Source organism: Moschus berezovskii, chromosome 10 (assembly GCF_049115385.1).
Source record: "Moschus berezovskii isolate FMDL1 chromosome 10, NW_MosBer_1.0, whole genome shotgun sequence".
NCBI classification, from domain to species: domain Eukaryota; kingdom Metazoa; phylum Chordata; class Mammalia; order Artiodactyla; family Moschidae; genus Moschus; species Moschus berezovskii.
Genome location: NC_142469.1, coordinates 74,695,754 through 74,721,103, shown reverse-complemented (window position 1 = coordinate 74,721,103; position 25,350 = coordinate 74,695,754). Strand labels below are relative to the sequence as shown.

Below are 25,350 nucleotides of genomic sequence, written 5' to 3'. Positions count from 1 at the left end.
TCTAGTTATATCTCCTGTAGAACTTTGCCTATTTGTTCTCCGTTTTCTTTGATTTAAGCAGGTCAATCATCTAAAATATTTTATCTTTATATTTCTAAAGATATATCTCTTGAATTTATCACATCTATTATTTTCTGTCTTCTAATTTATTAACTCTTTTTCATCTTCTTTCTTTTAGTTAGTTATTCTGTCTGACCCTTAGAGTTGATTGCCTAACTTGTTTATTTCAAAGCTTTTTAGTAATATAATTGTACTCATTTTCCACTGAGGATAGACTTGGTCATATTTCTCAGTTTTAGATATGTTCAGTTTTATTTTTATTATTTTCTACTCTGTAGTTTTATTTTTGACTTGGAATTTAAACTATGAGGTCTTTAAGACAGAAAATTTTTATATCTCAGTGATTGCTCATTTGGTAAGATCTAATTTTATTAATTCTATTTTATGCTTCTCCAAGTATAATTCTCTTGAAGTTGAGAATAATTGCTTGTAAGGAGTGGGGAGTAAGCTTCGGGGGAAAAGCAACAACAGTGTAGATTTGATCTACTTTAATTCTGCTAGAAAGAAGTCATTTGGACTTCAGTGACTGCATTTGTATTATCAGAAGCATCATAATTCAGTTAAATCTATGGAAGAATTCAATGTTCTACTTTAATATGGATAACATATTTCACTAATTTTTCAAACACACATTCACACACTAATTCCTGTTCTATATCTAGCATTCTTACTGTGACACTGGAAAGAACAGTTAGCCAATGTTTAAGGCCATACTAAAACATGGAAACATGCAAAGCTGAAGCTTTTTGCAATAAGCAATCAAGCATAAAAATTACTAAAAGGTATGCAAGTAAATATATACATACTGATTTCTGCAGGTAATTTCATATGGAAGTAAAACAGAAAAAATAGAAAATTCATGAGAAAATATTTTTCATAGATATTATAAAGTAGTGACTGTCAAGAAAAATAGTACTTTTCACAACAGGTGCTAATTACAAATTCACTCCATTTTAAATCAAACAAGAGTTATCAAATACAAATCCACAAAGCATGTCACTTAGCAGGCCACTATTCATATTAAAAGGAGTTTTATTATCATGTTCTAATAAGATAGAAACAGACCCAATGTAATTAGTGTTTATAGATATTAACTGTTTCTTTTCATAGATGATAGAATCACAACAGGGAGATAAATATTATATAAGGCCACTCTCATTTGAGAATCAGTCTGAAAATGAATAAAATGATAACATAAAAGAGTGATATTTACTTTAAAACTTCTTTTCATTCTTTTTTTTTGGGGGGGTTGGATATTGTGATTTGGCACGCCTGTGAACCCGTGATTCAGATGGAATCTGAACCACCAGGGGAAGCTAACTCTGGGTTTACACAATAAAAACTGAAAAACTATATGTCTTCTCTTTTCCTTTCCTGAAGAAATAATGAGGAGTGAAATCCCTTTCCCTAACTCTGAAGTGCACTTAGCTATGTTTGCACTCCTCCTTGCCCAGGAAGGAGTTAGGTTAGTAGTATCTATTATTTCAAGGTATCATTAGCCTTTGATCTGAGGCAAAGATGCTGAAAAACCAGGCTCCACTCCCCAGTCAAACAGCGCTTCTAATCTGGATTATACAGAGTATAACATCAATAACTGTGTTTTTGTTACTACACTCTACAAATGTTTTAATTCTTTTACATTTGAAAAGAATGTAAAAGAAGGCTAATCACTTGAGACTGTAAAGTACAATCAAGCATCTCCTTTGGTACAAGCACATATGAAGATAGCATTTTATTACTTGAAAGAATAAAACAATATTAAAAATTATAATGCTTATTACTTAATAATTTAAATAACTATATTTAGTTCTCCCCCATTTTCTCAGTAAATCCATATTTAACTCAATATAGTTTAATGCAATATACATAAGACATGAAGAAATATTCTTGATAAACTAGATAAATATTTTAATTTCCTGGTAATGTTAACTAACTAGAATCTTAAGTGATAAAAGACCAGTATTTTCCAAATTTGAATGCATTCAAGTTGATCCCATTTAGTATTCTCTTCTAATAGGCCTGCTAATTAAAGTGCTCCTTGACCTCTAGGTTCCATGGACTTTCAACAACTCTGAGGATATAATTTCCCAAGTATAACTGCATTATCAATTATACTAAAGGATTAAAAAATATTTGGCATCCCTTTGCCAAACACCATGCAGGTGTTGAGAATTCTTAATTTCCTCTTAACGGATGAAATTTGAATAAGATAAGCTCGAGTGAGGAGCTGGGAGTCTTATATTCCAGTTCTGGAGCCGTAGGCATTCAATTCTTGGGGCCGGTCTACAAAGGGAGGAGGGCAGACTGCATCACTCTGAGGGCCCCTTCCTGCTCTAGCAGTTATGAGTCTAGGATACTTTTAGAGGGTGAAGAAATAAATGCAATAATCAAAGTGAAAAAGGAGATCTTACTGTTCTTCGAAGGATCTTTTACCACAGCATTTGTTTTGGCTACGCTGTCTGCTAGTTGATTGTAATTTTTCTTCAGGCCATCAAGGTTCTGGTGAAGATCTTTAATCTGCGCCAGTACATCTTTAGCTGTGTCGTTGGCTTGTCTTGCTTTGTCTTTAACGGCTTGCAGTTTAGCAGCTGTGTCTGTAAGCATAAGACGGTATGAGAAACAAAACAAAGGGTCTGGAGTTAGTGGCTTAATCCATGCTTGTCAAAGAGAGGCTGTGCCTGGCTGACCTCAGGGATTCAGGCACGAGGGAAAGGCTGAACTTTGTCTCACTCAGCTATAGCAAATGAAGTACATTTTCAGTGAAATTGAATTTTCTCAGGGACCTTCGTTATGAATACCTGATTAGCCCTTAAAATAGCAACGTGATTATTCTAAAAGTTCATTGTGGAAGGCGATATTGTGATTTGCTGCTGAATGTATTAAAGAGAGAAGTTTATCCATCTGAATCATATAGCTTCATAGAAAGTAGTTTTAACATTTAATCTACACTTCCAGGGTTGGGGGGATGGAATGAATGTATTTCAATTTTGGTAGAGAGAGACTTTTTCAGATATATTAGACCATGTGTTTGTGTAAACAATTTATATTTGTTATCAGCATTGGATATTTTCTATGAACATATTTACTACTGAAGTGACATGAAAATCAGTAAAGTTACTTAGGCTTTTTAATGTTAATAAAGTAAAAGATCATTAAGGTTTTAATAGTTCCTGTTTGGTATAGTTTCCTTCACCATAATTTTTATAAAAAATGTACGCTGTACATATATTTATGTGCCTACTAATATGTTGTAGATTAGTTTTTAAGATCAAAGCCCCTGAAGTTAAACTGTGAGGTTGGAATCTTATGTCTCTTTAAACAATGGCCCTCAGTGTCCCATCTAAGTTTGTCTGTTGTAAAGTGGAGATAATAATGCTGTTCACCTTGTAGATTTAGTATGAGGGTAACATACACTTAACATAAACATGCTGAATAAGCCTTGCTTAATAAATATTAGCAACTCTTGCTACCGTTGTATGGTGCTACTAAAATATAAAAATAGTATCCCCCAAACAATAGTGCTTTCAGTAACTAATAACAAACATTAACTCCAAATGACAGGTAATGCATAAAAAAGATATTATAGACATGGTTCAATCTTAACATCTTAATGTTTTTGCCAAGAAAAATGTGCTGAAAGGCAGCTGGTTCTCACCTATTACTTTAGGTACTGTGTATGTGCTAAATCACTTCAGTTGTGCCCAACTCTTTGTGGCCCCATGGACAACAGCCCGTCAGGCTCCTCTGTCCATGGGATTCTCCAGGCAAGAATACTGGAGTGGGTTGCCATGCCCTCCTCCAGGGGATCTTCCTGACCCAGGGAGCAAACCTGAATCTTTTACATCTCCTGCATTGGCAGGTGGGTTCTTTACCACTAGGCCACCTGGGAAGCCCTGTAGTTACTGTGATAAACTGCAATTTTGTGGTAGTAAATCAACATTTTAGAGGATAGTGTCTGCATGATTTTATTCTTTCCCACCAATGTAAGATTTCCTGGGCTAAAATGTGGAAGAACAATATAATAACGAGATGTCTATTATTTTCTTTTTTGTAATTTATTCCTATGAATGTCAGTTAACAAATGATAAACATCACGGTGAACATTGTTTCTTAGTTTCTCATTCTTACAAAGAATTCATAAGTAAGAAAACCATTATCTAATAGCCTGACAATGGTACAGATACAGTGCTGGGAAATACAGGCAGAAGTTGGAACATTTTGAAAAAGTTCATTTCCATTAGGATAGTTTGCAGAGTCTGGAATTCTTACCATTTGGAATGGCTGCTAGCTTGTCCAAAGTGTCATTCAAAGCTCTCAGGAGATCCCCGTTTCTGATATTGGCATTGTCTAATCTGGCTGTCAAGCCATTCAGTTGGTCATCATTTTCTGTGAACAGAAAACAAACAAAAAATTTTTTAATCATCTCTGAACTTACAGATGGATATAAAATTTCAGGTTATTTTATTTTATAAAATTAATTTTTACTGGAGCATAGTTTCTTTACAATGTTGTATTAGCTTCTGTAGTACAGCAAAGTGAATCAGTTATATGTTCACATATCTCCCCTATTTTTTGGATTTCTTTCCCATTTAGGTTACTGTGGAGTGTTGAGTAGAGTTCATTGTGCTATACAGTAGATTCTCACTAGTTAGAGAAGGCAATGGCAAGCCACTCTAATACTCTTGCCTAGAAAACCCCATGGATGGAGGAGCCTGGTAGGCTGCAGTCCGTGGGGTCGCTAAGGGTCGGACACGACTGAGCAACTTCACTTTTCACTTTCACACATTGGAGAAGGAAATGGCAACCCACTCCAGTGTTCTTGCCTGGAGAATCCCAGGGACAGCGGAGCCTGGTCGGCTACAGTCTATGTGGTCACACAGAGTCGGACACGACTGAAGTGACTTAGCAGCAGCAGCAGCAGCAGTGTATATAGGTCAACCGCAATCTCCCAATTCACCCCACTCCTGCTTCCTCTCTTGGTATCCATACATCTGTTATTCTTGTCTGTGTCTCTATTTTTGCCTTGCAAATGAGTTCATTTCATGCATTCATCAAAAATGAGTGCATCATTTTTCTAGATTCCACATAAAAGCAATATTATACAATTTCAGGCTATTTTAATATAAAATTACTTAATAATAAGAAAATTGATTTATAATTGGCATCTGTATACAAATATATTTCAGATCAGATTATAAAATATATATTTATATGACCATGTAACACACAAATATATTCAACAATTATATTTTCTCTGGTGTCTGATCTTTATTTTACTTAATTTGATGGTTTTCTATGGAGAAAAGCTTTGAAAGATTTGGTCTTTTATTGCATTTATAATGATACCCTCTTGATATCACTCATTTTAATGTTATTATTTTTAAAACTTTATTATCAAAATGGACACTAAATTAGCTTTTAAAAATCTCAAATAGATATGACTGTTAAGCAGAATCTCCCAACTTTACTAAACATCACTTAGTAATATTTGAAAAAATAAAAATCAAAGGAATGAAAAAACAGCCTCTGGCACATTTTTGGATTTTTATAGAGAAAATAAAATTTTACAAATTACTTTAAGTAGGCTTTATATAGGTTTTATCTGGCTACTTTAGCATGCTTTCTTTAACATTAAAATATATCATTTACTGTGAAAGTGGAAGTGTCAATCACTCAATTGACTCTTTGCAACCTGATGGACTGTAGCCTGCCAGACTTCTCTGTCCATGGGATTATCCATGCAAGAATACTGGAGTGAGTTGCCATTCCCTTCTCCAGGGTATCTTCCTGACCCAGGGATTGAACCTGAGTCTCATGAATTTCAGGTATATTCTTTACCATCTCATCCACAGGGGTTGTCAGATAATGTAATATTACTAGTATAATTATCCAGCTTCTCTCCACTAATTTTTTAACATGTTCAAATGTTAAGTTAGTTTGTATATAATATTGTATTTTATAGCAGATAAAAACCAGGAGTGACACAAGAAAGATAACGACGGTGTGAAGGATGATGTACTAAATAATGTACTTGCATTTTATACCTGGTTGTGCTGGTTAATTTGTTTTCTCTGTGAAAATATTTTTGTTTTTTCATTTAAAGAAGTTTAAAAAAAAAAGTAACTTGAAATGCTGAAGACCATTATCTACCAACACCGACTGTTACTCTCATCACTTTCCTGGTACCCAGAGTGGGCAGACCAGGAGAGACTCCATCTCACTGAACAGAGCAGAGCAGTTCTGACTGGATTGTGTGTCCACCCCTTATAGAGGTAGTACATCTGGCTTCTTGGAGGAATGAAACAAGCCACTGGCAGCTTAGGGAACAACCTTTGTTTTTATTGGCTTTCATCTGGAAAGACTAGCAAAGGGAAGGGAAGATAGATGGAAGACTCTTAACTATCAGTGTTCTGGATGTGATAAAAAGTACTGAACATATTAATTAATGATCCATTCCATTTCATCTCAGGGCTTTATAGGCAGACGAATTACACCACTGTTATACCACAGTAATATAAGCACATAATATTGTTGGAGGCATCTGCTTTTAGATTCCAAGCCAAAGACCTAACATCATAGAAAAATAAAGCATAAAATATTCCAGAAAAACATGGCTCTGAAACATCAATATGTCCACTTCAGTCACTAAGATATTATTTTCAATGCTAATCCTTCAAAATATACTTTCCAAGTAATTAGATTTTCTCCTCTGTCAATCACAATTTATCTTTCTTTTAATACTTCTGTTATTTTCACTGTACTAAAATAAAATCTTTGAATAGGTTATGGAAAGAATACTTTTTGAAATAAAGACAATCTCACTTTGACTGTGATATCTATACAAATTCCCTGAGAATAGTTAAAGGCTGTTCTTTTGATATTAAATTAGAAGTCTTCATCAATTAAGGAAATGGAACAGTACAAATTTCATTTCTTAGTTTCTTGATTGGATTTGACTTTTTAAACAATGAAACATTTAAAATGTGCTGGCAAGCAGGATATTCATGTACAACTGAGAAAACCATTAATTTAAAGGGCATCACTTGGATTATACTATTTTATGAATTCTGATAACAAATACTGGCTGAACAATCAGGCCAATTATTCAGAACAAAGACTGATTTGAGGAACATTGTTACTGCCACTCCTCAAGTTTCAAAGCAGTAATTTTGTTCCTCTGATTTCTGTACTAGAAAGTCAAAATGGGAATATTCTGAGCCTATTCTGATTTCTTTGTTTCAGGATTTGACTCCATTTTCTTCTTAGTTTATCCTTTTTTATACCCTGATCATTTTTCTCTGAAGTACCTTTTGGAATTTCTCAAACCAAGTCTAAACACTTTATCACTTTGTCAGTCTAATTCTTCAGATAAACAGGAGTTGTGTGCAGAAAATAATTACAGATTTTAAAGTGGAAAACTCATAAAATGTTAGCCATGCAAACCTAGGAAAATAAATGATCCAAGGCTGCCTTTAAATGAAGATACCTGAGGCAGAGGTTTCTATAATTAAAATGAAAGAAAAAACGCATGTGGTTCATTTTAAATGGTAACATGGACAAAGAGAGAATTATTGGTAGTTAAGATAAATTCAATCCAACTCTTATAATTTTTGATAAACAAGAAAAGGAGCCAAATTATAATCCACAGTGCTACCTTGCACACCCTTCTCTCCTTATTTCCTCCAAGTCACCTACGCTCTCTCCAGATACCACATCCACTGAACCTCAAAGGCTACATATACATGCTCTAAGTTTAGCTCTCCCTTTCTCACCCACTCCCCACATATTAGAAGACAAATGTCCAGGAATGAGTTTGGCAGAGACAGAGCTCATAAACTGAGGGAAAAGAAGCAGAGCAGCCCGGCTGGACTGTGAACACGCCTGACAATATCATCTCCCCTTGTTGTGTAACATTGAACGAGGTAGATGTATTCAGAATGAGAATCACTAGACAGAGTTGCAAGTTACTTCCTTTAATAATGATATGAATTTACTCATGTGGACCATGTTCCTGTTACTGTGTTAAATGTATTAGCGTTTAGCTTACTTGGAACTGGTAATACTGAACTATGTAATAATTCAAAATAAAGCTATTACACGTATTTCTTTGATCATTGATGATGCATTCTTTTACATATTCTAGCCATTAGAGAAAGTAGTATAGTGCAATGAAATAATTATAGGACTTAGAGTTGGAAGAGGTGGGTTCAAATGTCATTTCTATCCATTTTTACATGTGTAAAATGAAGATAACTTCATGTGACTGATACGAGAAGTCAGTTGAAGGATGTATGAGAAAGTATTGGATTTATTATGCACTTATTAAAAGGTAACAAAATAATTCACGTTGGTTTGGTAATTCACATTGGGTTGAGAACTGCTTTGGTATTTTTGCCAGTTTTTGTAAATGTTATTTACGATTTACTTTCTTCTGTGTTTAAAGTGCATCATCTAGAATCTGAAGTTGTTTATTTTCCTCTTATATATTCTTAATATATAGCCCCCATTATCAACTAAATATAAGAATGATTTTATATATTTTAATGGGAATGTTCTATTTTGACTATTCAAACATATCTAATTCAGTTCCTCAAATGCAATTTTTAACTTTTTACTCACATGAAAGTGAAAGTCACTCAGTTGTGTCTGACTCTTTGTGACCCCATGGACTATACAGTCCATGGAATTCTCCAGGCCAGAATACTGGAGTGGATAACAAAGCACAAAAAAATACCTTGAGAGAATCTCTCATTCATAAGGGTGAAGTTTGTAGAATTGTTTTTAATATTGAAGAGATCTAGTAAAATGGAACTACTGCAAATTACCATATAGATAACATTTTGCAAACAAAATTTTCATTATGAAATTTGTCTTATGAGCTACTACTTAAACTCAGTATCACTTTCGATTTGCTTCTTCATCAAAAAATGGAGGAATGGCTTCTCTTTTAAGATTTTTTATACAAATATTTTACAAAGTAACAAACATGTTTCATCTTTTGTTGTCGAGGCTCCTTCTGAATTGTTGCTGTTTAGTCACCCAGTTGTGCCTGACCCTTGCAACTCCATGGACTGCAGCACACCAGGCCTCTCTGTCCCTTACCATCTCCCGAGGTTTGTCCAAATTCATGTCCATTGAGTCGGTGATGCCATCCAGCCATCTAATCCTCTGACATCTTCTTCTCCTTCTGCCTTCAATCTTTCCCAGCATCAGAGACTTTTCCAATGAGTCAGCTGTTTACATCAGATGACCAAAATACTGGAGTTTCAGCTTCAGCATCGGTTCTTCCAATGATTATTTAGGGTTGATTACCCTTAAGATTGACTGATTTGATCTCCTTGCTGTATCAGGGACTCTCAGGAATCTTCTCCAGCACCACAATTCAAAGGCATCAGTTCTTCAGCACTCTGCCTTCTTTATAGAACAGCTCTCACAACAGTAAGTGACCACTAGAAGACCATAACTTTGACTATTTGGACCTTTGTAGGTAGAGTAATGTCTCTGCTTTTCAACACACTGTCTAGGTTTGTCATAACTTTCCTGCCAAGAAGCAAATGTCTTTTGATTTCATGGTTGCAGTCACCATCCACAGTGATTTTAGAGCCCAAGAAGGGGAAATTTGTCACTACTTCCATCTTTTCCCCCTCTATTTCCCATGTAGTAATGGGGCCAGATGTCATGATCTTTATTTCTTTAATATTTAGTTTTTAGCTGGCTCTTTCACTCTCCTCCTTCACCCTCATCAAGAGACTCTTTAGTTCCTCTTTGCTTTCTGCCATTAGAGTGGTATCATCTGCATATCTGAAGTTGTTGATGTTTCTCCTGTCTATGTTGATTCCGGCTTCTAACTTGTTCAGCCCAGCATTCCTTCTTAATTAGACAGCAGGTTAACTTCTGCAGTGCTTTTATCCACAGTTCTGAAGCAGAGAGTTTGGAAGAGGTAAGGGATCTGTACGAGGTGAAAACCTTGATTTTGACCTTTCTGGTAATGAGAGATTCCTGCAATGCTCATCCACTCACTCATCTATCAAACCTTTGTTAGGGCCATGAATTGTTAATGTGTCACCTCTACACCATGGCAAAAGGCCAGTGCTTTTATCCAGCAGTGCTTAAAAACATTGTCTTTGGAACCACATTAACTTGGGCTAGTTAAAGTATTGGCTCTACTATATGTATGCAGTGTATTCAAACAGAATTACTTTGACTTAATGATTCTGTTGCAACTTCCCTGGTGGCTCAGATTAAAGAATCTACCTGCAATGCAGGAGACCTGGGTTTGATATCTGGGTCAAGATTCCCCTGGAGAAGGGAATGGCTACCCACTTCAGTATTCTTGTCTAGATAATCCCATGGACAGAGGAGCCTGGCGGGGTACAGTCCATGGGGTTGCAAAGAGTCGGACATGACTGAGCAACTAACGCTTTCACTTACAGACAAAAATGGTTAGCTTTACTACATTTTATAATATGTGATTACTCTGTGCATGCGAGCTCAGTCACTTAGTCATGTTCAACTCTGTGACCATATGGACTGTAGCCCACCAGGGTCCTCTGTTCATAGAATTTCCCAGGCAAGAATACTGGAGTGGGTTGCCATTTCCTTTCTGACCCAGGGATCAAACCTGCGTCTCCTATGTCTCCTGCATGGGCAGTTGAAGTCTTTACCACTGAGCCACCTGGGAAGCCCTTGATTACTCTATACAATTTATTAATTTTATCATATAATGCTTTTACCTTTGAATGTTGTAAGAACATAAGAGGTAAAATTTATCTCAAGTCATTTTACTGTAGTTTTTCATCCACTTACATGAACCTGCCCCCAAGCCAACCCCACCATTGAGTGCAGGATCCCAACACTCATACTGAAGGAAGAGCAGCTGAGTGAGGAAGAAAGCTGGGTGAAATCTAGAATCCCATTCTTGTCGCTTGGCCTCCTTTCAATTGATTTGATGAGGTTGCTCCACCCAGTCTTTCCACGCTGGGGCACGCCTAGCCCTCTTCCATTACATTTTTCCTATGCTTACCATTTCCCAGTTGCTGTCACAAGTTTGGGATGTGTCCTATCTCTGATTTCCTCTTTTGCCCAGACATATCCCTTACATGTACCATGAAAGGGAACCTCTAAGATCAGTAAATAGGGCCTGTGTTTATAGGAAGGCATGTTACCAGGAAACTTTGTCCTGATTAAAAAGTGCCAAATCAGTTCTTGTTTGCCTTGGGCACAGTGCTCGCTAGGCCCTCAATAGCCATTCGCTGCAACTGAACATGTTCTTCCTCCCACTACCAGATTATAGTTGAAAGCTGAGGAGAGGAGAGAAGGGCGATTTGTCTGGTGGCATGTCTACTGGGCTTCCCTGGTGGCTCAGCCGTTAAAGTGTCTGCCTGAAATGTGGAAGACCTGGGTTCAATCCCTGGGTTGGGAAGATCCCCTGGAGAAGGAAATGGCAACCCACTCCAGTACTCTTGCCTCGACAATCCCATGGATGGAGGATCCTGGTAGGCTACAGTCCATGGGGTTGCAAAGAGTCAGACACCACTGACTGACTTCACTTTCACTATCATCTCCAAAGTCTTAAGATATAAGGAGAGAGGACAGTCTTCTCTTCAACCAGTTGAATGAGAAACCAAAATAACCAGACATCAAAAACTCCATGTGGTTCCTCTAGGACAAGCTCCAAAGCCTGAGTATGGGTTTACTGACTCCTTTTGTTTTGGCCAGCAAGGTATTCTAAAACAAATGGAATTTAAATACCTTTAACTGAGACAGTACTTTCTGGTTCTAATAGTTTCTGTCCTTTTGTGTTTGGCCCTTATTTTGCCACTTCTCATTTAAACTCTGAAACCGAGTCCAACTCTATTTTGATTTCTCAATTTTCTCTATTCACACACCGAAGGAGGAACTAAAACTCTGCATGAGGAATCAGCAATTTGTACAGGAAAAGATTAGCTTGTTTTCTGGACTACAGTAGGCTAGGGGATCCAGCGCTAGCTTTATCCATTTAATCCAAAATTATTTTTTTTGTCAATGGAATGGTTTGTCTTTCACTTGCATATTTTTGGGATTCTGGCAAATGGTAGTATGCAAATTTAAAAAACCCATATATATACAATATGCAATATAATATAATACATATATATATATATGCAACACATATATATATGCAATACATATATATATGCAATACATATATATATGCAATATAATATAAATATTATAATATATATTATATATATATACACATACATGCATACTGGGACTTCTCTGGTAGCTCAGATGGTAAAGAATCTCTCTGCAGTGCAGGAAACCCTGGTTCGATCCCTAGGTTGGGAAGATCCCTTGGAGAAGGAAATGGCAGTCCATTCTAGTATTCTTGCCTGGAGAATCTCATGTTCAGAAGAGCCTGGCGGGCTACAGTCCGTGGGTTGCAAGAGTCATATACGCTTAGTGACTAAACCACTATGTGTGTGTGTATATATATATATCTATATATATGTGTATGTATGTATGTATGTATGTATATATGTATATGTATAATATTTTGGCTGTCCTATGTGGCTTGGGGGATTTGGTTGCCTGACCAGGTATTGAACACCCACCCTTGGCAATGAAAGCATGGAGTCCTTACCACTGGACTGCCAGGGAATTACCAAAAGGAGTCTATTTTTAATAATATAAAAACACTTTTATTTATTTGTTATTGGGAGAGAGGAATAACTACTTTATTCAGAAAGCCAGAAGACTGAGAAGATTAGTGTCCTGCAAATTTTAATTCTTAAATCATACTTTAGTTTAATATCACTACAATATTCCTGTTTATTCTGCTTGTATCTCATCTGAAATAATAATACAGACTCTTAACAGGTTAGTAATTGCAAGTGATCGCAAAACCATTTTGATACACTTGTCTGGTCTTAATGACTCAGTGTCTGGAGGCTCATGGTACAGAAGGAAAATATGGATTAATTTGATTAAAATTAATGTTTGGGGTAATTCTGGCGCTGTTCTGTGTTTAGGACAACATCATAAGTCATACAGTTCATTGATTCCATATCCTTGGGCTTGAGAATAGATCTTTTTATTCAATGTGCATGTCATTCATTTTATAGAGATATTATCTATTTGTTCCTAAGTAATTAAAATTTCACTTATTTTGAGAAAAGTTGAAAAGTAGGGTTAAATTAAGAGACAAAATTAAAAAGTTACTCTATATAAGATAAGGTATATAATTATAGAATTTTAGTATTTTCACACTTACAGTATACCATCCTCAACTCCAATCCTTGCCCTGAACATATTCCATGAGAGCTTCACCTGGCTATTTTTTTTTTTTTTTGACAAAATCCTTTGTCAATCTACAAAGTAGTACTAATTCACCCAGTGGCATCAATTTATCTTCTAGCTTTTTTGGTCATCAATTTGTATCAAGCCCCATATCCATCAACAAAACAATTTCTATCTCCATGGACATTCAATCAATTTGATACAGACTGGTCTCAAATGGCAAATGGGAACAAGGGCAAATTTACTTTTAATAAATGTATACTCAAAACTTAAAAGGCAAAACAAACTGCTCCTGGCAAGTTTAGGTTCTCTGAAGACAAGGACAGCATAAAGATGGCAGGGAGCAGCTCTAAGTTATTCACGACTGAAGCTCATGAGCTAACTGTATGGTACTGACTGGAACCAAGTAACACATTAGAAATACGGAGGGTATACCGCCTCACCGTTTTTATTCCTTCTAACTCCAGGCACCATAGACAGAGAAATGACTAAATCTCTATTTTAATAGCTGCTGTCAAGTATTTTGCTCTGTAGGGCCCATTTCAGCAGTTCCTGGTAGTAATATATGGCATTTCCCTGATTAAGAACCATTTTATAACTTGTGTAATTGGCCACAAATCAGGGGAATGTCATAATGTAGCAGGAAAACATTCCCATCTCCGTCAGAGCCTTGGCTTGGATTTCTGGAGGAATTATTACTTGAGTAGTTTGTGGGTTTTCATTACTTTAAATAATGTACTACCTGAAGTACAAAAAAGGACATTTAAACTAATGAACCTTTCTGTTACCTAACCCTGGCTACCATACCTGTCCTTAGATTTCTTTTTCCCTTGGAGAAAAAACTCTTAAAACATTAGATTCTTTTTTCATTTTTATAACACCAGTGTTTGTGGGGAAATAGAGTCAAGGACAGGGCTGGGAGCAGGGTGAGGAGACTCAGGCATTCACCTCAGGTGTGAAATTCAAAGGGGTCCCCCAAAACTCAGTGTCCAAGATAAAATGTTTTCACAGTCTTTTTTTTTCAAATCACATTTAATTCAAAAAAGATCAATATGAGCAAAATATTAAAAATTTTAAATAGGAACAGAATCTAACTCTGCACTTGTGTGGCTGAACGTCTCTCACCTCACCCTGATCTCTGCTCTGGGCAAGGGCACTAGAAAGAAAGGCGTGATGACCAAGTAATGAGATAACCCAACTTGCCAAATTAGGAACACAGGATTGACTCTACAGCTATTTTTCAGGTTGTAATAAATACAATTTCCTGCATAGGATTATACATATAAGGGGTCATATTTTACCAATGATACACAACCCAAAGCATTTACTGTCAGAGTGCTATCTATAATGGAGGGAAAACGTGTAATTCCATACCAGCCTCTATTGGAAATAAAAGACTATTTATTGAGAGCACTGGCAAATATAAATGATAAAAATCTCTTTTCTTTCTAAAGCTAGTAAAGACCAACATTATTCCTTTACTTTAAAAATATGCTTATTTCCTGAATTGAGATAGTCACTGTGATACTATACACCAAAATCCAAAGCTAAAAAGAAGATCCTGCTACTATCCTCTAGAAGATGGATGCGAAGTCCATGGCTGTGATAATCTGACGAGTCTCTGAGAAAGGGGTACATAGAGAGGAGGTATGTAGTTCAGATGGGGTGCCAGGTCTCCCGGAGACGATAACATTTGGACTAAATCTTGAGGGTCTGGTGGAAGATGGTTGGAAAAAAGGGATGGTGAGGAGTTCTAAAGAGAAGAATGAACACTGCAGAACGTGGAGGTTTGAAATGGCAGCAAGTTTTCAGAGAACATGAACATCTCAGTAAAGTTGGGGAGCTGGATGCAAGCCAGAAAAGGGGAAGGAATGAGACCAAAGACAGAAAAAGAGGCAATTACATGAGAACAGGAGATACTTGAATGAAATAATAAATATAATAATTTATCTAGAATGTGGCTGTATTGAATTTTTAATGAGAAACCTATACTATATCAAGGCAGATATTTTATGCACTTTGATCTTTGAATTAGGAATAAAATACACAAAAATGTATTTAAGAGGCAAAAACTTTTTGAGACATGTGCCCCATTAAATCGAAAGCTGCACGAAGACATTTATACCGCATCTGCTTTATTCATTTGTGACTATAATTTCTAAAGTCAAAAAAGGTGGCATTTAATGCTCTTAAAAATTTACAAGTTCCTATACTTAAGATACAGATGAAATGATGTTACAGAAATTAGGTTTAAAAATTCTGAAGTAATGCCCAGTACCAAATGACGTGTGAAGGCAAAATATAGTAAAACTGATAAGATAGTTTACTTGCACTAAATCTAGACAGTAAAAACAATCATAACAACCATGGTGCAACAATTACATTTTTCCAATAATCTGATAAAATATCCTACCAAATACAATTACAATTGCACTGAAAATAATAATAAAAAGAGATCACACTAACCTTTTACATCATTTGCTAACTTCTTGGCTTCATTAAGAATCCCAAAGCTTTTCTGAAGAGAACCTTTGGCACCTTCTTTTAATGAACCCTGAGGACCTGTTGCCTGTGGGCAGAAAAAGAAGTGTCACATTTCTAAAACCAAAGAACGAAGAAGTAGAGCTATCTTGCAGGCATTTGGTACACCGTTTACCCTTAGGAAAGCATTCTGAACTACGTATACAGAATAATACATTATCAGCACGTATTTGTGATTAAAGTGAGGAGATGAGAAGAAAGTCTATAAGAGAACCCTTGGGAATCCCAACATTTATTTAAAGGCAGGTACAGAAAGTGGGGCTAGCAAGGTGATTGAGATTCCAGAAAGGACAACGAGGATCTAGGAGATCACTAGATCATGGAAATCAAGAGATACAGAAGTGGCTCAGAGTATGATGACTGGCAGTGTTGCAAGGTCGTAACTGGTCAGTACTGTCAAGTGCTGTCCAATGGTCAAGCAAATTAAGAACTAAGCACATCCTTGACTTTATCCCTAAGCACATTTCATTCTAGCTGTGGGGTAAGTGGAGGAAACATTTCCTGACTCTAGGTATTGAAATGAGGAAGAACAGTGTTCCTTTTTTGAAGGCATCTCCAAGTATTAGGGCAAAATAAAACCTTCTAAATGACAGTCTCTGAGCCACAATCATCTCCTAGCAAAGATGGATTTGTTGAGGCTTGAACTAAGAGAGGTGACACAAAGATAATAGAGTGATATGGGAAAAGGATTGCTTAAAATAAATGTTTAGTTATCCATTTTAATAATGTTTGCACTTCAAGAATCATTACATACCAAAAGATAAATCAAATAGGATCTTACAAATTTAGATCTTGTAAATTCTAAATTGGAAGAGTATTTCAGAGTGTAAGAAAAGCTAGAGAATGCTAAATACTTACTGTTGAACTTATAAATCTGAACTCAGTTTAGCCCAGACACAATACTCTTCAACTACATTTCCAGTGCTTTAACAGCATTTTTTTAACATACTGTTTGAACATTAAACTAGGAGAGATTACAGATTGCTACTGTTGTGGTAAAATTTATTTTAAGGTGTTATTCCAACAGCTTTCACTTAAATAACCTATTGCTTATAAAACAGATTGATTAGATGATATCTACAAAAGGACATATTGGAAACATCTACATAAATAAAAAGAATCTGTGCATTTATATCTAGCCTTTGCAAAAAGAGCTGTCTAACAACTCTGACAAATTATGCTGTGGGAAATGGACACTCTCTTCAATTGAGAATACAGAAATGCTTGGTCCTATGGTGTCTGTGGGGAATTAGATACAGTAACGTCATTTAAGTGTCATTTATTTTTTTAAAAAATGTAAGAGTGTCAATATCAATGGCACAAACCCAATGTGCCTTACTCAAAAAAATAAGCCTCCATTACCCACTCAGCTTCTATATTTGTTCCAAATTTATATGCCATTCTTACTCCCTGGTTACAGGTTTCCTGAATCAAAACAGATGAGAGAAAGGACATTACAAAGAAAGAAGAATGAGGATTCTCTAAATAAGCACATGAAAGCAGCCAAAGTGACAGCTGACAAACTGACAATGAGGAAAGAAAACCAACTTGGAGAATTTTTAAATCTCGGCAATCCAAATCTATTTGGATAAGGATGAAACAGGTTTCAGTAGATGCCAATATTGACAATGATGATCCTGAGCCATCAGGATAACATGGCTCATTCATAATACTAGATGGAGCTGGACAAAGCAAGCAAGCAAGGGAGCAAGCTTTCCCCAGAGTCTTAAGTTATGAATTGCTTTCTACAGGAACATGGTCTGGTGAGAATCTAACAAACAACATTTTACAGCTGATCTTGAATATGCAGAGGCAAGGGGGTAAAGGAAAGAGAGAGCTGACTTGCTGTGCATAAGAAAATTAATGAAATGAGGTGAGAGAGAAAAGAAGGGCCAGACAACATGGAAAAAGGCTAAAGTCTGAGCTGTGGAGATTCGGAGGGACTAGGAAGAGTGATGGGCAATGTTCATTTTTTTCTACTTTCTTACACTGAACAGTTTTAGTGAGGTATAGATAAACTTACCATATTTAAATTTTAAAATTTGATAAGTTTTGATACTATACACCCATGAAACCAGCAAACAATCGAGATAGAGAACATATCCATCATTTCTTTTCATACCCTCCCTTCCACTCCTCGTCCTTCCTTATCTCCACATAAGCACTGCTCTGGTTTCCAACACTTTTAGTCTGTATTTTTTGACTTTTATATAATAGAATCATCTAGTATGTAGTACTCTTTTTTCTTGTTTGGCTTCTTTCATTCAGCGTAATTATTTTGACATTTATCCATGTTGTGTGTATATCAAGATGTGATCTCTTTTTTATTTACATAGATACGTGTGTGTGTTCAGTTGCTCAGTCATGTCCAACTCTTTGTGACCCCATGGACTGTAGCCTGCCAGGCTCCTCTGTCCATGGAATTTTTTTCCAGGCAAGAATACTGGGGTGGGTTGCCATCTCCCACTCCACGGGTTCTTCCCGACCCAGGGTTCGAGCTGGCACATCTTGCATTTCCCACATTGGCAGGCGGATTCTTTACCAATGTGCCACCTGGAAGTCCCACATGGATATGCCCCGGTCTATTTATTCGTTCACTTCTTGATGGACATTTGGATTATATAAGCTTTGGCGTTTCTAAATAGAGTTGCTATTAACATTTGTATACACATCTTTGTATGAACATATGATGATTTCTCTTGGAATGAAAGACCTCTAAGTGGCGTGGCTAGACTATCTGGTGGATATATGTTTATGGTTTTAAGAAACATCAACATGTTTTCCAAATTACTTATACTGTTTTAAATTCTCACTAGCAGTGGGTGAGAGTTACAAATGTAACTATATCCTTGTCACTACTTGATATAGTCGGTCTTTTAAGATTTTAGACATTCTAATGGTGTGTACATTTGGGTTTTAATTTGCATTTTCTTTGCAACTAATTATGCTGAGTGTCTTTTCATGTGCTTTTCACCATCTTCTTTGGCTGTGTCTGTTAAACTGTTTTTGTACAAGTTTTTATTGGGTTATTTGCTCTTGGTGAGTTTTGAAAGATATTTACATATAATATGGATACAAATCCTTCATCAGACATGTAATTTGCAAATACATTCTTCTAATTTGTAGATTATCTTAATAAACGGTTGGATTCTATGTTTTAACATTGTCAGAATTTTTCCATCTAGGTTTATGAGGGATACTGGTCTATAATTTTCTTTTTTTTCATAATGTCTTTGGTTTGTATCATAGTAATACTGGCATCATGGAATGACTGGGACATATTTCCTCCTCTTCAATTCTCTGAAGAATTTATTCTTTCTTAAATGTTTGGTAGATTCATCAGTGAAGTCATTTGGAACTGAACTGTGTGTGGTGCTTTCATGTGTGTGCGCACATGCATCTGCACATGTGTGTAAGGGTTTTAAAATGCAAATGTAATTCTTTAGTAAGTATAGGGCAAAGAAGCACTCCAAAACAGTACAGTGCTGATGGCATACAGCAACATACCAACAGTCCAGGTTTAAAAGACAAGTCTTTCATATGATAGAATGGAAAACACTAACATGGTATGGATGAAGAGAACTGCTTCAATTTGTTGGAATCTGGAGAGTTCCTTTTCCAACACTGCTTAGTAAGTCACTGAAGCACATCAACAATATCAGGACTGTTGATGAAGCAGCATTTTCAAGCTAATTATACTTCATACATATTTATAAACACCACATCTGAGTTTCTGAGCCGTTGTCTACAGCATATGTGAAATACAAATGAGGTTCTTAGAGTTGCAAGATATTTTGTTTCCTGCTTTTCAGAGATTGTAATTTCATAAGTAAGTTCTTCTCTGTCTGTGTATATATACATATATGTATATATGAATTATCTAAAATCTTTTACTATATCACACAAAATAGGATCTAGTAGTACATGTAGGTTGCTACATGTTTTGTTAGCTAATAAATCATTTATGGAAAATGTGAGATAATTTAAATCATTAGAGAAGGAAAAATACAAGAAAAAATAAAAAAGTCTACAAAGATTTAACAGAGGCTTGGCACTTAATTGACTTTTAACACATGTTAGTTTTCTTCTTTCTGCTGCTGCTGCTGCTGAGTCACTTCAGTCGTGTCCGACTCTGTGTGACCCCATAGATGGAAGCCCACCAGGCTCCCCCGTCCCTAGGATTCTCCAGGTAAGAACACTGGAGTGGGTTGCCATTTCCTTCTCCAATGTGTGAAAGTGAAAAGTGAAAGTGAAGTCGCTCAGTCGTATCCGACCCTTAGCGACCCCACGGACTGCAGCCTACCAGGCTCCTCCATCCATGGGATTTTCTAGGCAAGAGTACTGGAGTGGCTTGCCATTGCCTTCTCCGTTCTACTATTTGTTAAATATTCATAGTGACTTGTTAAGGCACCGTGTCACTGATTAATAGATGAATGAATTGATTGATTTACCCAATAAAAGTGTATAGCTCATTCAAGGAGAAGGAAATGACAACCCACTCTAGTACTCTTGCCTGGAAAATCTCATGGATGGAGGAGCCTGGTAGGCTGCAGCCTGTGGGGTCACGAAGAGTCGGACACGACTGAGTGACTTCACTTTCACTTTTCACTTTCATGCATTGGAGAAGGAAATGGCAACTCACTCCAATATTCTTGCCTGGAGAATCCCAGGGACAGAGCCTGGTGGGCTGCCGTCTTTGGGGTCTCACAGAGTCAGACATGACTGACGCGACTTACCAGCAGCAACAGCAACAGCTCTTTCAAGCACTGGAGTAATCTCTGATATTCAAAGACAGAATGACTCTGCCTTCTCTAATAGAAGTGCAGTGGAGTGGTGCAGTGCAGTGGAAAAATTCCTTATTCAGAAAATGATTACTGACACAAAGGAACATGGAAATATCTAGGTGTCTGTTGTCAGAGGAGGTGCACTTAGGGGAAGAAGATGTGAAGGTGAGGCCTGAAGTTAAGTTTATCAGGATGGTAAATCCATATGTGACTGATTATTTAAATAAGCAAATTAAAAAAGTTATTGTTTATATTTCTTTCTATATTCTTATTATTTTTCTAAGTGGCCTTCAAACAACTTCATTAGAGATAAATTTTCTGAATTCATTGAAAAAGTTGGCACTAAGGAGAGATGTATAATTGTTGTTTGTTTTTGTTTTCTAAAGAAAGTACTAGCTGAAAATTCATCAGCATGGTTTATAACTTATTTTGTTATGAAATAATTTATTTTAGAAGACAAATCTTGCACATTTCCAAAGTGGATAATTTGTCAAGATAATATGTGACTTAGATGATTATAAACTTAAAATCTTTTTTGTAAGGTCAGACCTCAGTGGCCATTTTGGCCTCTTCCCTTCCCCCTTTTTCTTTTTCCCACTGGCGGAAAAAGCCTGACTATTGTGCTCTGTTCCCTCATTCCCTCCCCCATTGCTAGTGTCCTTGAAGTATCGGTTCCTGGTAGAGATCAACCCTCTCCTAACCTCCCCCTCCTAACCTCCTGCCCAGAAACAGCAAGAACTATTCCGCTGAGTCAGCACAACCTTGAGCAGACCGGGCAACCAACCCAGTCTTGCCCCCGCTAACTGACCTATGAGAGACCACCACTCCAAATCTTGCCCAAAGTTATATAAGTTGCCTCTTGCCTTTGTTCGGCGTGGACTTTCTGACCTCGCTCTGTTAGGTCTTGGGCTTCCGCCCGGGGGTGCGCAGCCATTAAAGCCTGTTACATTATCTATTTGGCGTCTGGGTTCTCTTATTCAACATCATTGGGCCCTCTCTACCTTACATTTTAAATAAAGAAGGCTGTCCAAAATGTGCAGAGGTATATGTAAGGACCGGTAATTAGTTGCAATGTGTTTATGTAAAATATATGTCAAGAAATTTATATTTGGGCATGTTAGACTGTTGCTAAAAATTGGGGAGAAATTTCTTACTATAATAAAACAAGTTCTTAGCAAAAAGGGTGGTCTAGTCCTGGATACATTTTAAAAGATATAACTTTTATATTATAAATTTTTTTAATAATATATTTTTATATATAAATTTTACATTGAAAAAAATGTATGTGATGTTAATTAGATATATTAAACTATAAAAACAGTTATGCAAAAGTTATCCATTTGTAAAAAAACCATTTGTACAGGAAACGATATGGACAGATAAACAATATTATAAAAGTGATTATTTGTGGTTAGTGAGATTATACACATTTTAGATTTTCTTCCTTTTGCTTGTATTTCCTATTTTTGTATAATGGATATGAACTGCTTTTGTCATAAAAGATCACTTTCAATTTTAAAATAAGAAAATCACTGTGCATTGATTTTAAATGTGTTTTAAAATAACCTATATTTCAAAAATCTCTAGGATACTAAAATGAAACACTAAATAAAAAATGAGTTCAGAAACAACCCAAAGGAATGACTCTGGTCAGAAATCTGGTGAAAAGCTGTAGATCCTGGCATCACATAATATCCTAAGATGGGACAGGGGTTAGATGAGCCTCTGGAGGACTGAAGGTAACTGAAAAGGAGACCAAATGATGGAACAGAAAATCTCCAAAACTTACTCATAAGAATTTAGAATTCATGACTGCAAATTTGCAGCTTGATAACACCGAGAAACCTGTATGCAGGTCAGGAAGCAACAGTCAGAACTGTACATGGAACAACAGACTGGTTCCAAATAGGAAAAGGAATACGTCAAGGCTGTATATTGTCACCTTGCTTATTTAACTTATATGCAGAGTACATCATGAGGAACTCTGGGCTGGAAGAAGCACAACTGGAATCAAGATTGCTGGGAGAAATATCAACAATCTCAGATATGCAGATGACACTACCCTTATGGCAGAAAGTGAAGAGGAACTCAAAAGCCTCCTGATGAAAGTGAAAGAGGAGAGTGAAAAGGTTGGCTTGAAGCTCAACATTCAGAAAACAAAGATCATGGCATCTGGTCCCATCACTTCATGGGAAATAGATGGAAAAACAGTGGAAACAGTGTCAGACTTTATTTTTTTGGGCTCCAAAATCACTGTGGATGCTGATTGCAGCCATGAAATTAAAAGACGCTTACTCCTGGGAAGGAAAGTTATGACCAACCTTGATAGTATATTAAAAAGCAGAGACATTACTTTGCCAACAAAGGTCCGTCTAGTCAAGGCTATGGTTTTTCCAGTGGTCATGTATGGATGTGAGAGTTGGACTGTGAAGAAAGCTGATCGCTGAAGAATTGATGCTTAACTGTGGTGTTGGAGAAGACTCTTGAGAGTCCCTTGTACCGCAAGGAGATCCAACCAGTCCGTTCTGCTGCTGCTGCTGCTGCTGTCACTTCAGTCATTTCCGACTCTGTGTGACCCCATAGACAGAAGCCCACCAGGCTCCCCCGTCCCTGGGATTCTCCAGGCAAGAACACTGGAGTGGGTTGTCATTTCCTTCTCCACCAGTCCATTCTAGAGGAGATCAATCCTGGGTGTTCATTGGAAGGACTGATGCTAAAGCTGAAACTGCAATACTTTGGCCACCTCATGCGACGAGTTGACTCACTGGAAAAGACTCTGATGCTGGGAAAGGTTGGGGGCGGGAGGAGAAGGGGACGACGGAGAATGAGATGGCTGGATGGCATCACCGACTCGATGGACATGAGTTTGAGTGAACTCGAGGAGTTGGTGATGGGCAGGGAGGCCTGGCGTGCTGTGATTCATGGGGTCGCGGAGAGTCGGACATGACTGAGCGACTGAACTGAATGAACACCGAGAAAGACAATCAAGAGAGGATTTAAAAGTATATTCAGTCTTCAGTATATTCAGATGGTTACGAATCCACCTGCCAATGCAGGGGACACGAGCTAGATCCCTTGTCTGTGAAGATCCCACATTCAGGGGGGCAATTAAGCCTGTGGGCCACAACTACTGAAGCCTATATGCCTAGAGCATGCCTATAGCCCCTGCTCTGCAACAGCGAAGAGTAGCCCACTGTTCTCAGCAACTAGAGAAAGGCTGCAGCAATGAAGACCCAGCACAGTCAAAACTAAATAAATAAATCTTTAAAAAAAATAGTATATAGAGTAAACCTGGCTTAAAACTCAACATTCAAAAACTAAGATCATGGCATCCGGTCCCATCACTTCATGGTAAAGAAATGGGGAAAAAAGGGGAAACAGTGACAGATTTTATTTTCCTGGGCTCCAAAAATCACTGCAGACAGTGACTGCAGCAATGAAATTAAAAGACGCTTACTCCTTGGAAAAAAGCTACGACCAACCTAGACAGAACATGAAAAGGCAGACGCATGACTTTGCCTACAAAGATCCATATAGTCAAAGGTATGGTTTTTCTAGTAGTCATGTATGGATGTGAGAGTTACCATAAAGAAGGCTGAGCACTGAAGAATTGAACTGAAGGAGTTCAAACCAGTCAATCCTAAAGGAATTCAACCTTGAATATTCACTGGAAGGACTAATGCTGAAGCTGAAGCTTCAATACTTTTGCCAGCTGATGCAAAGAGCCAACTCATTGGAAAAGACCCTGATGCTGGGAAAGATTGAGGGCAGGAGGAGAAGGGGGCGACAGAGGATGAGATGGCATCACCAATTCAATGGACATGAGTTTGAGCAAGTTCTGGGGAACAGTGAAGAACAGGGAAGCCTGGCATACTGCAGTTCATGGGGTTGCCAAGAGTCAGACTTGACTTAGAGACTGAAAAACCACTACATGTATAGTAACTAAGTGAAAACAGGTTTTCACCAATCACAGCATGAGAACCATTGCTCCAGCACCTCTGGGTGCCGCTGACTTGTTGCCATGAGGTAGGGACTAGACAAGTTATTGAGAGTAGCATTGGTGGGTACCACAGGGAGTCTTGATTCTGAGGAAAGACAATGGAGAAATGTCTGTTGATTTAGAGAACATCTTTAGAGGGCTTATGCCTTTCTTTCCATTCAATGTCCAGAATCAAACTCAACATGGCAATTTCACTTCTTGATTAGTCCTATATTTATTCTTGTATTTATTCCTGTTGGTGGAAATCTCAAGTAGCAGGTCTGAGAGCAGTGTTATCTTGAATAAAATTAGTTTAAATTTATATTGCATTATGCTGCTGCTGCTGCTAAGTCACTTCAGTCGTGTCCGACTCTGTGTGACCCCATAGACAGAAGCCCACCAGGCTCCCCCGTCCCTGGGATTCTCCAGGCAAGAACACTGGAGTGGGTTGCCATTTCCTTCTCCAATGTGTGAAAGTGGAAAGTGAAAAGTGAAAGTGAAGTCGCTCAGTCGTGTCCGACCCTTAGTGACCCCACGGACTGCAGCCTACCAGGCTCCTCCATCCATGGGATTTTCTAGGCAATAGTACTGGAGTGGCTTGCCATTGCCTTCTCCGATTGCATTATAGCATCACCCCAAAGAATTTCTGTGTTGCTGACTAATCAAACTCTTTGATTTAATTTCTAACAATTTATGCCCTGAATT

At 37.3% G+C, this 25,350-nt stretch overlaps 1 protein-coding gene across 1 annotated transcript in view; it reads right to left on the bottom strand.

Moving 5' to 3' along the window:
* Positions 1 to 25,350, bottom strand: part of LAMA2 (laminin subunit alpha 2) — a 710,698-nt gene that overhangs the window by 95,561 nt on the left and 589,787 nt on the right. Inside the window, exons 42-44 of the mRNA XM_088840739.1 lie at positions 15,808 to 15,910; positions 4,330 to 4,446; positions 2,472 to 2,654 (exon numbers count right to left, since the gene is read on the bottom strand). Coding sequence (XP_088696865.1) covers positions 2,472 to 2,654; positions 4,330 to 4,446; positions 15,808 to 15,910 — 403 coding nt within the window. The remainder of the gene's footprint in view (positions 1 to 2,471; positions 2,655 to 4,329; positions 4,447 to 15,807; positions 15,911 to 25,350) is intronic.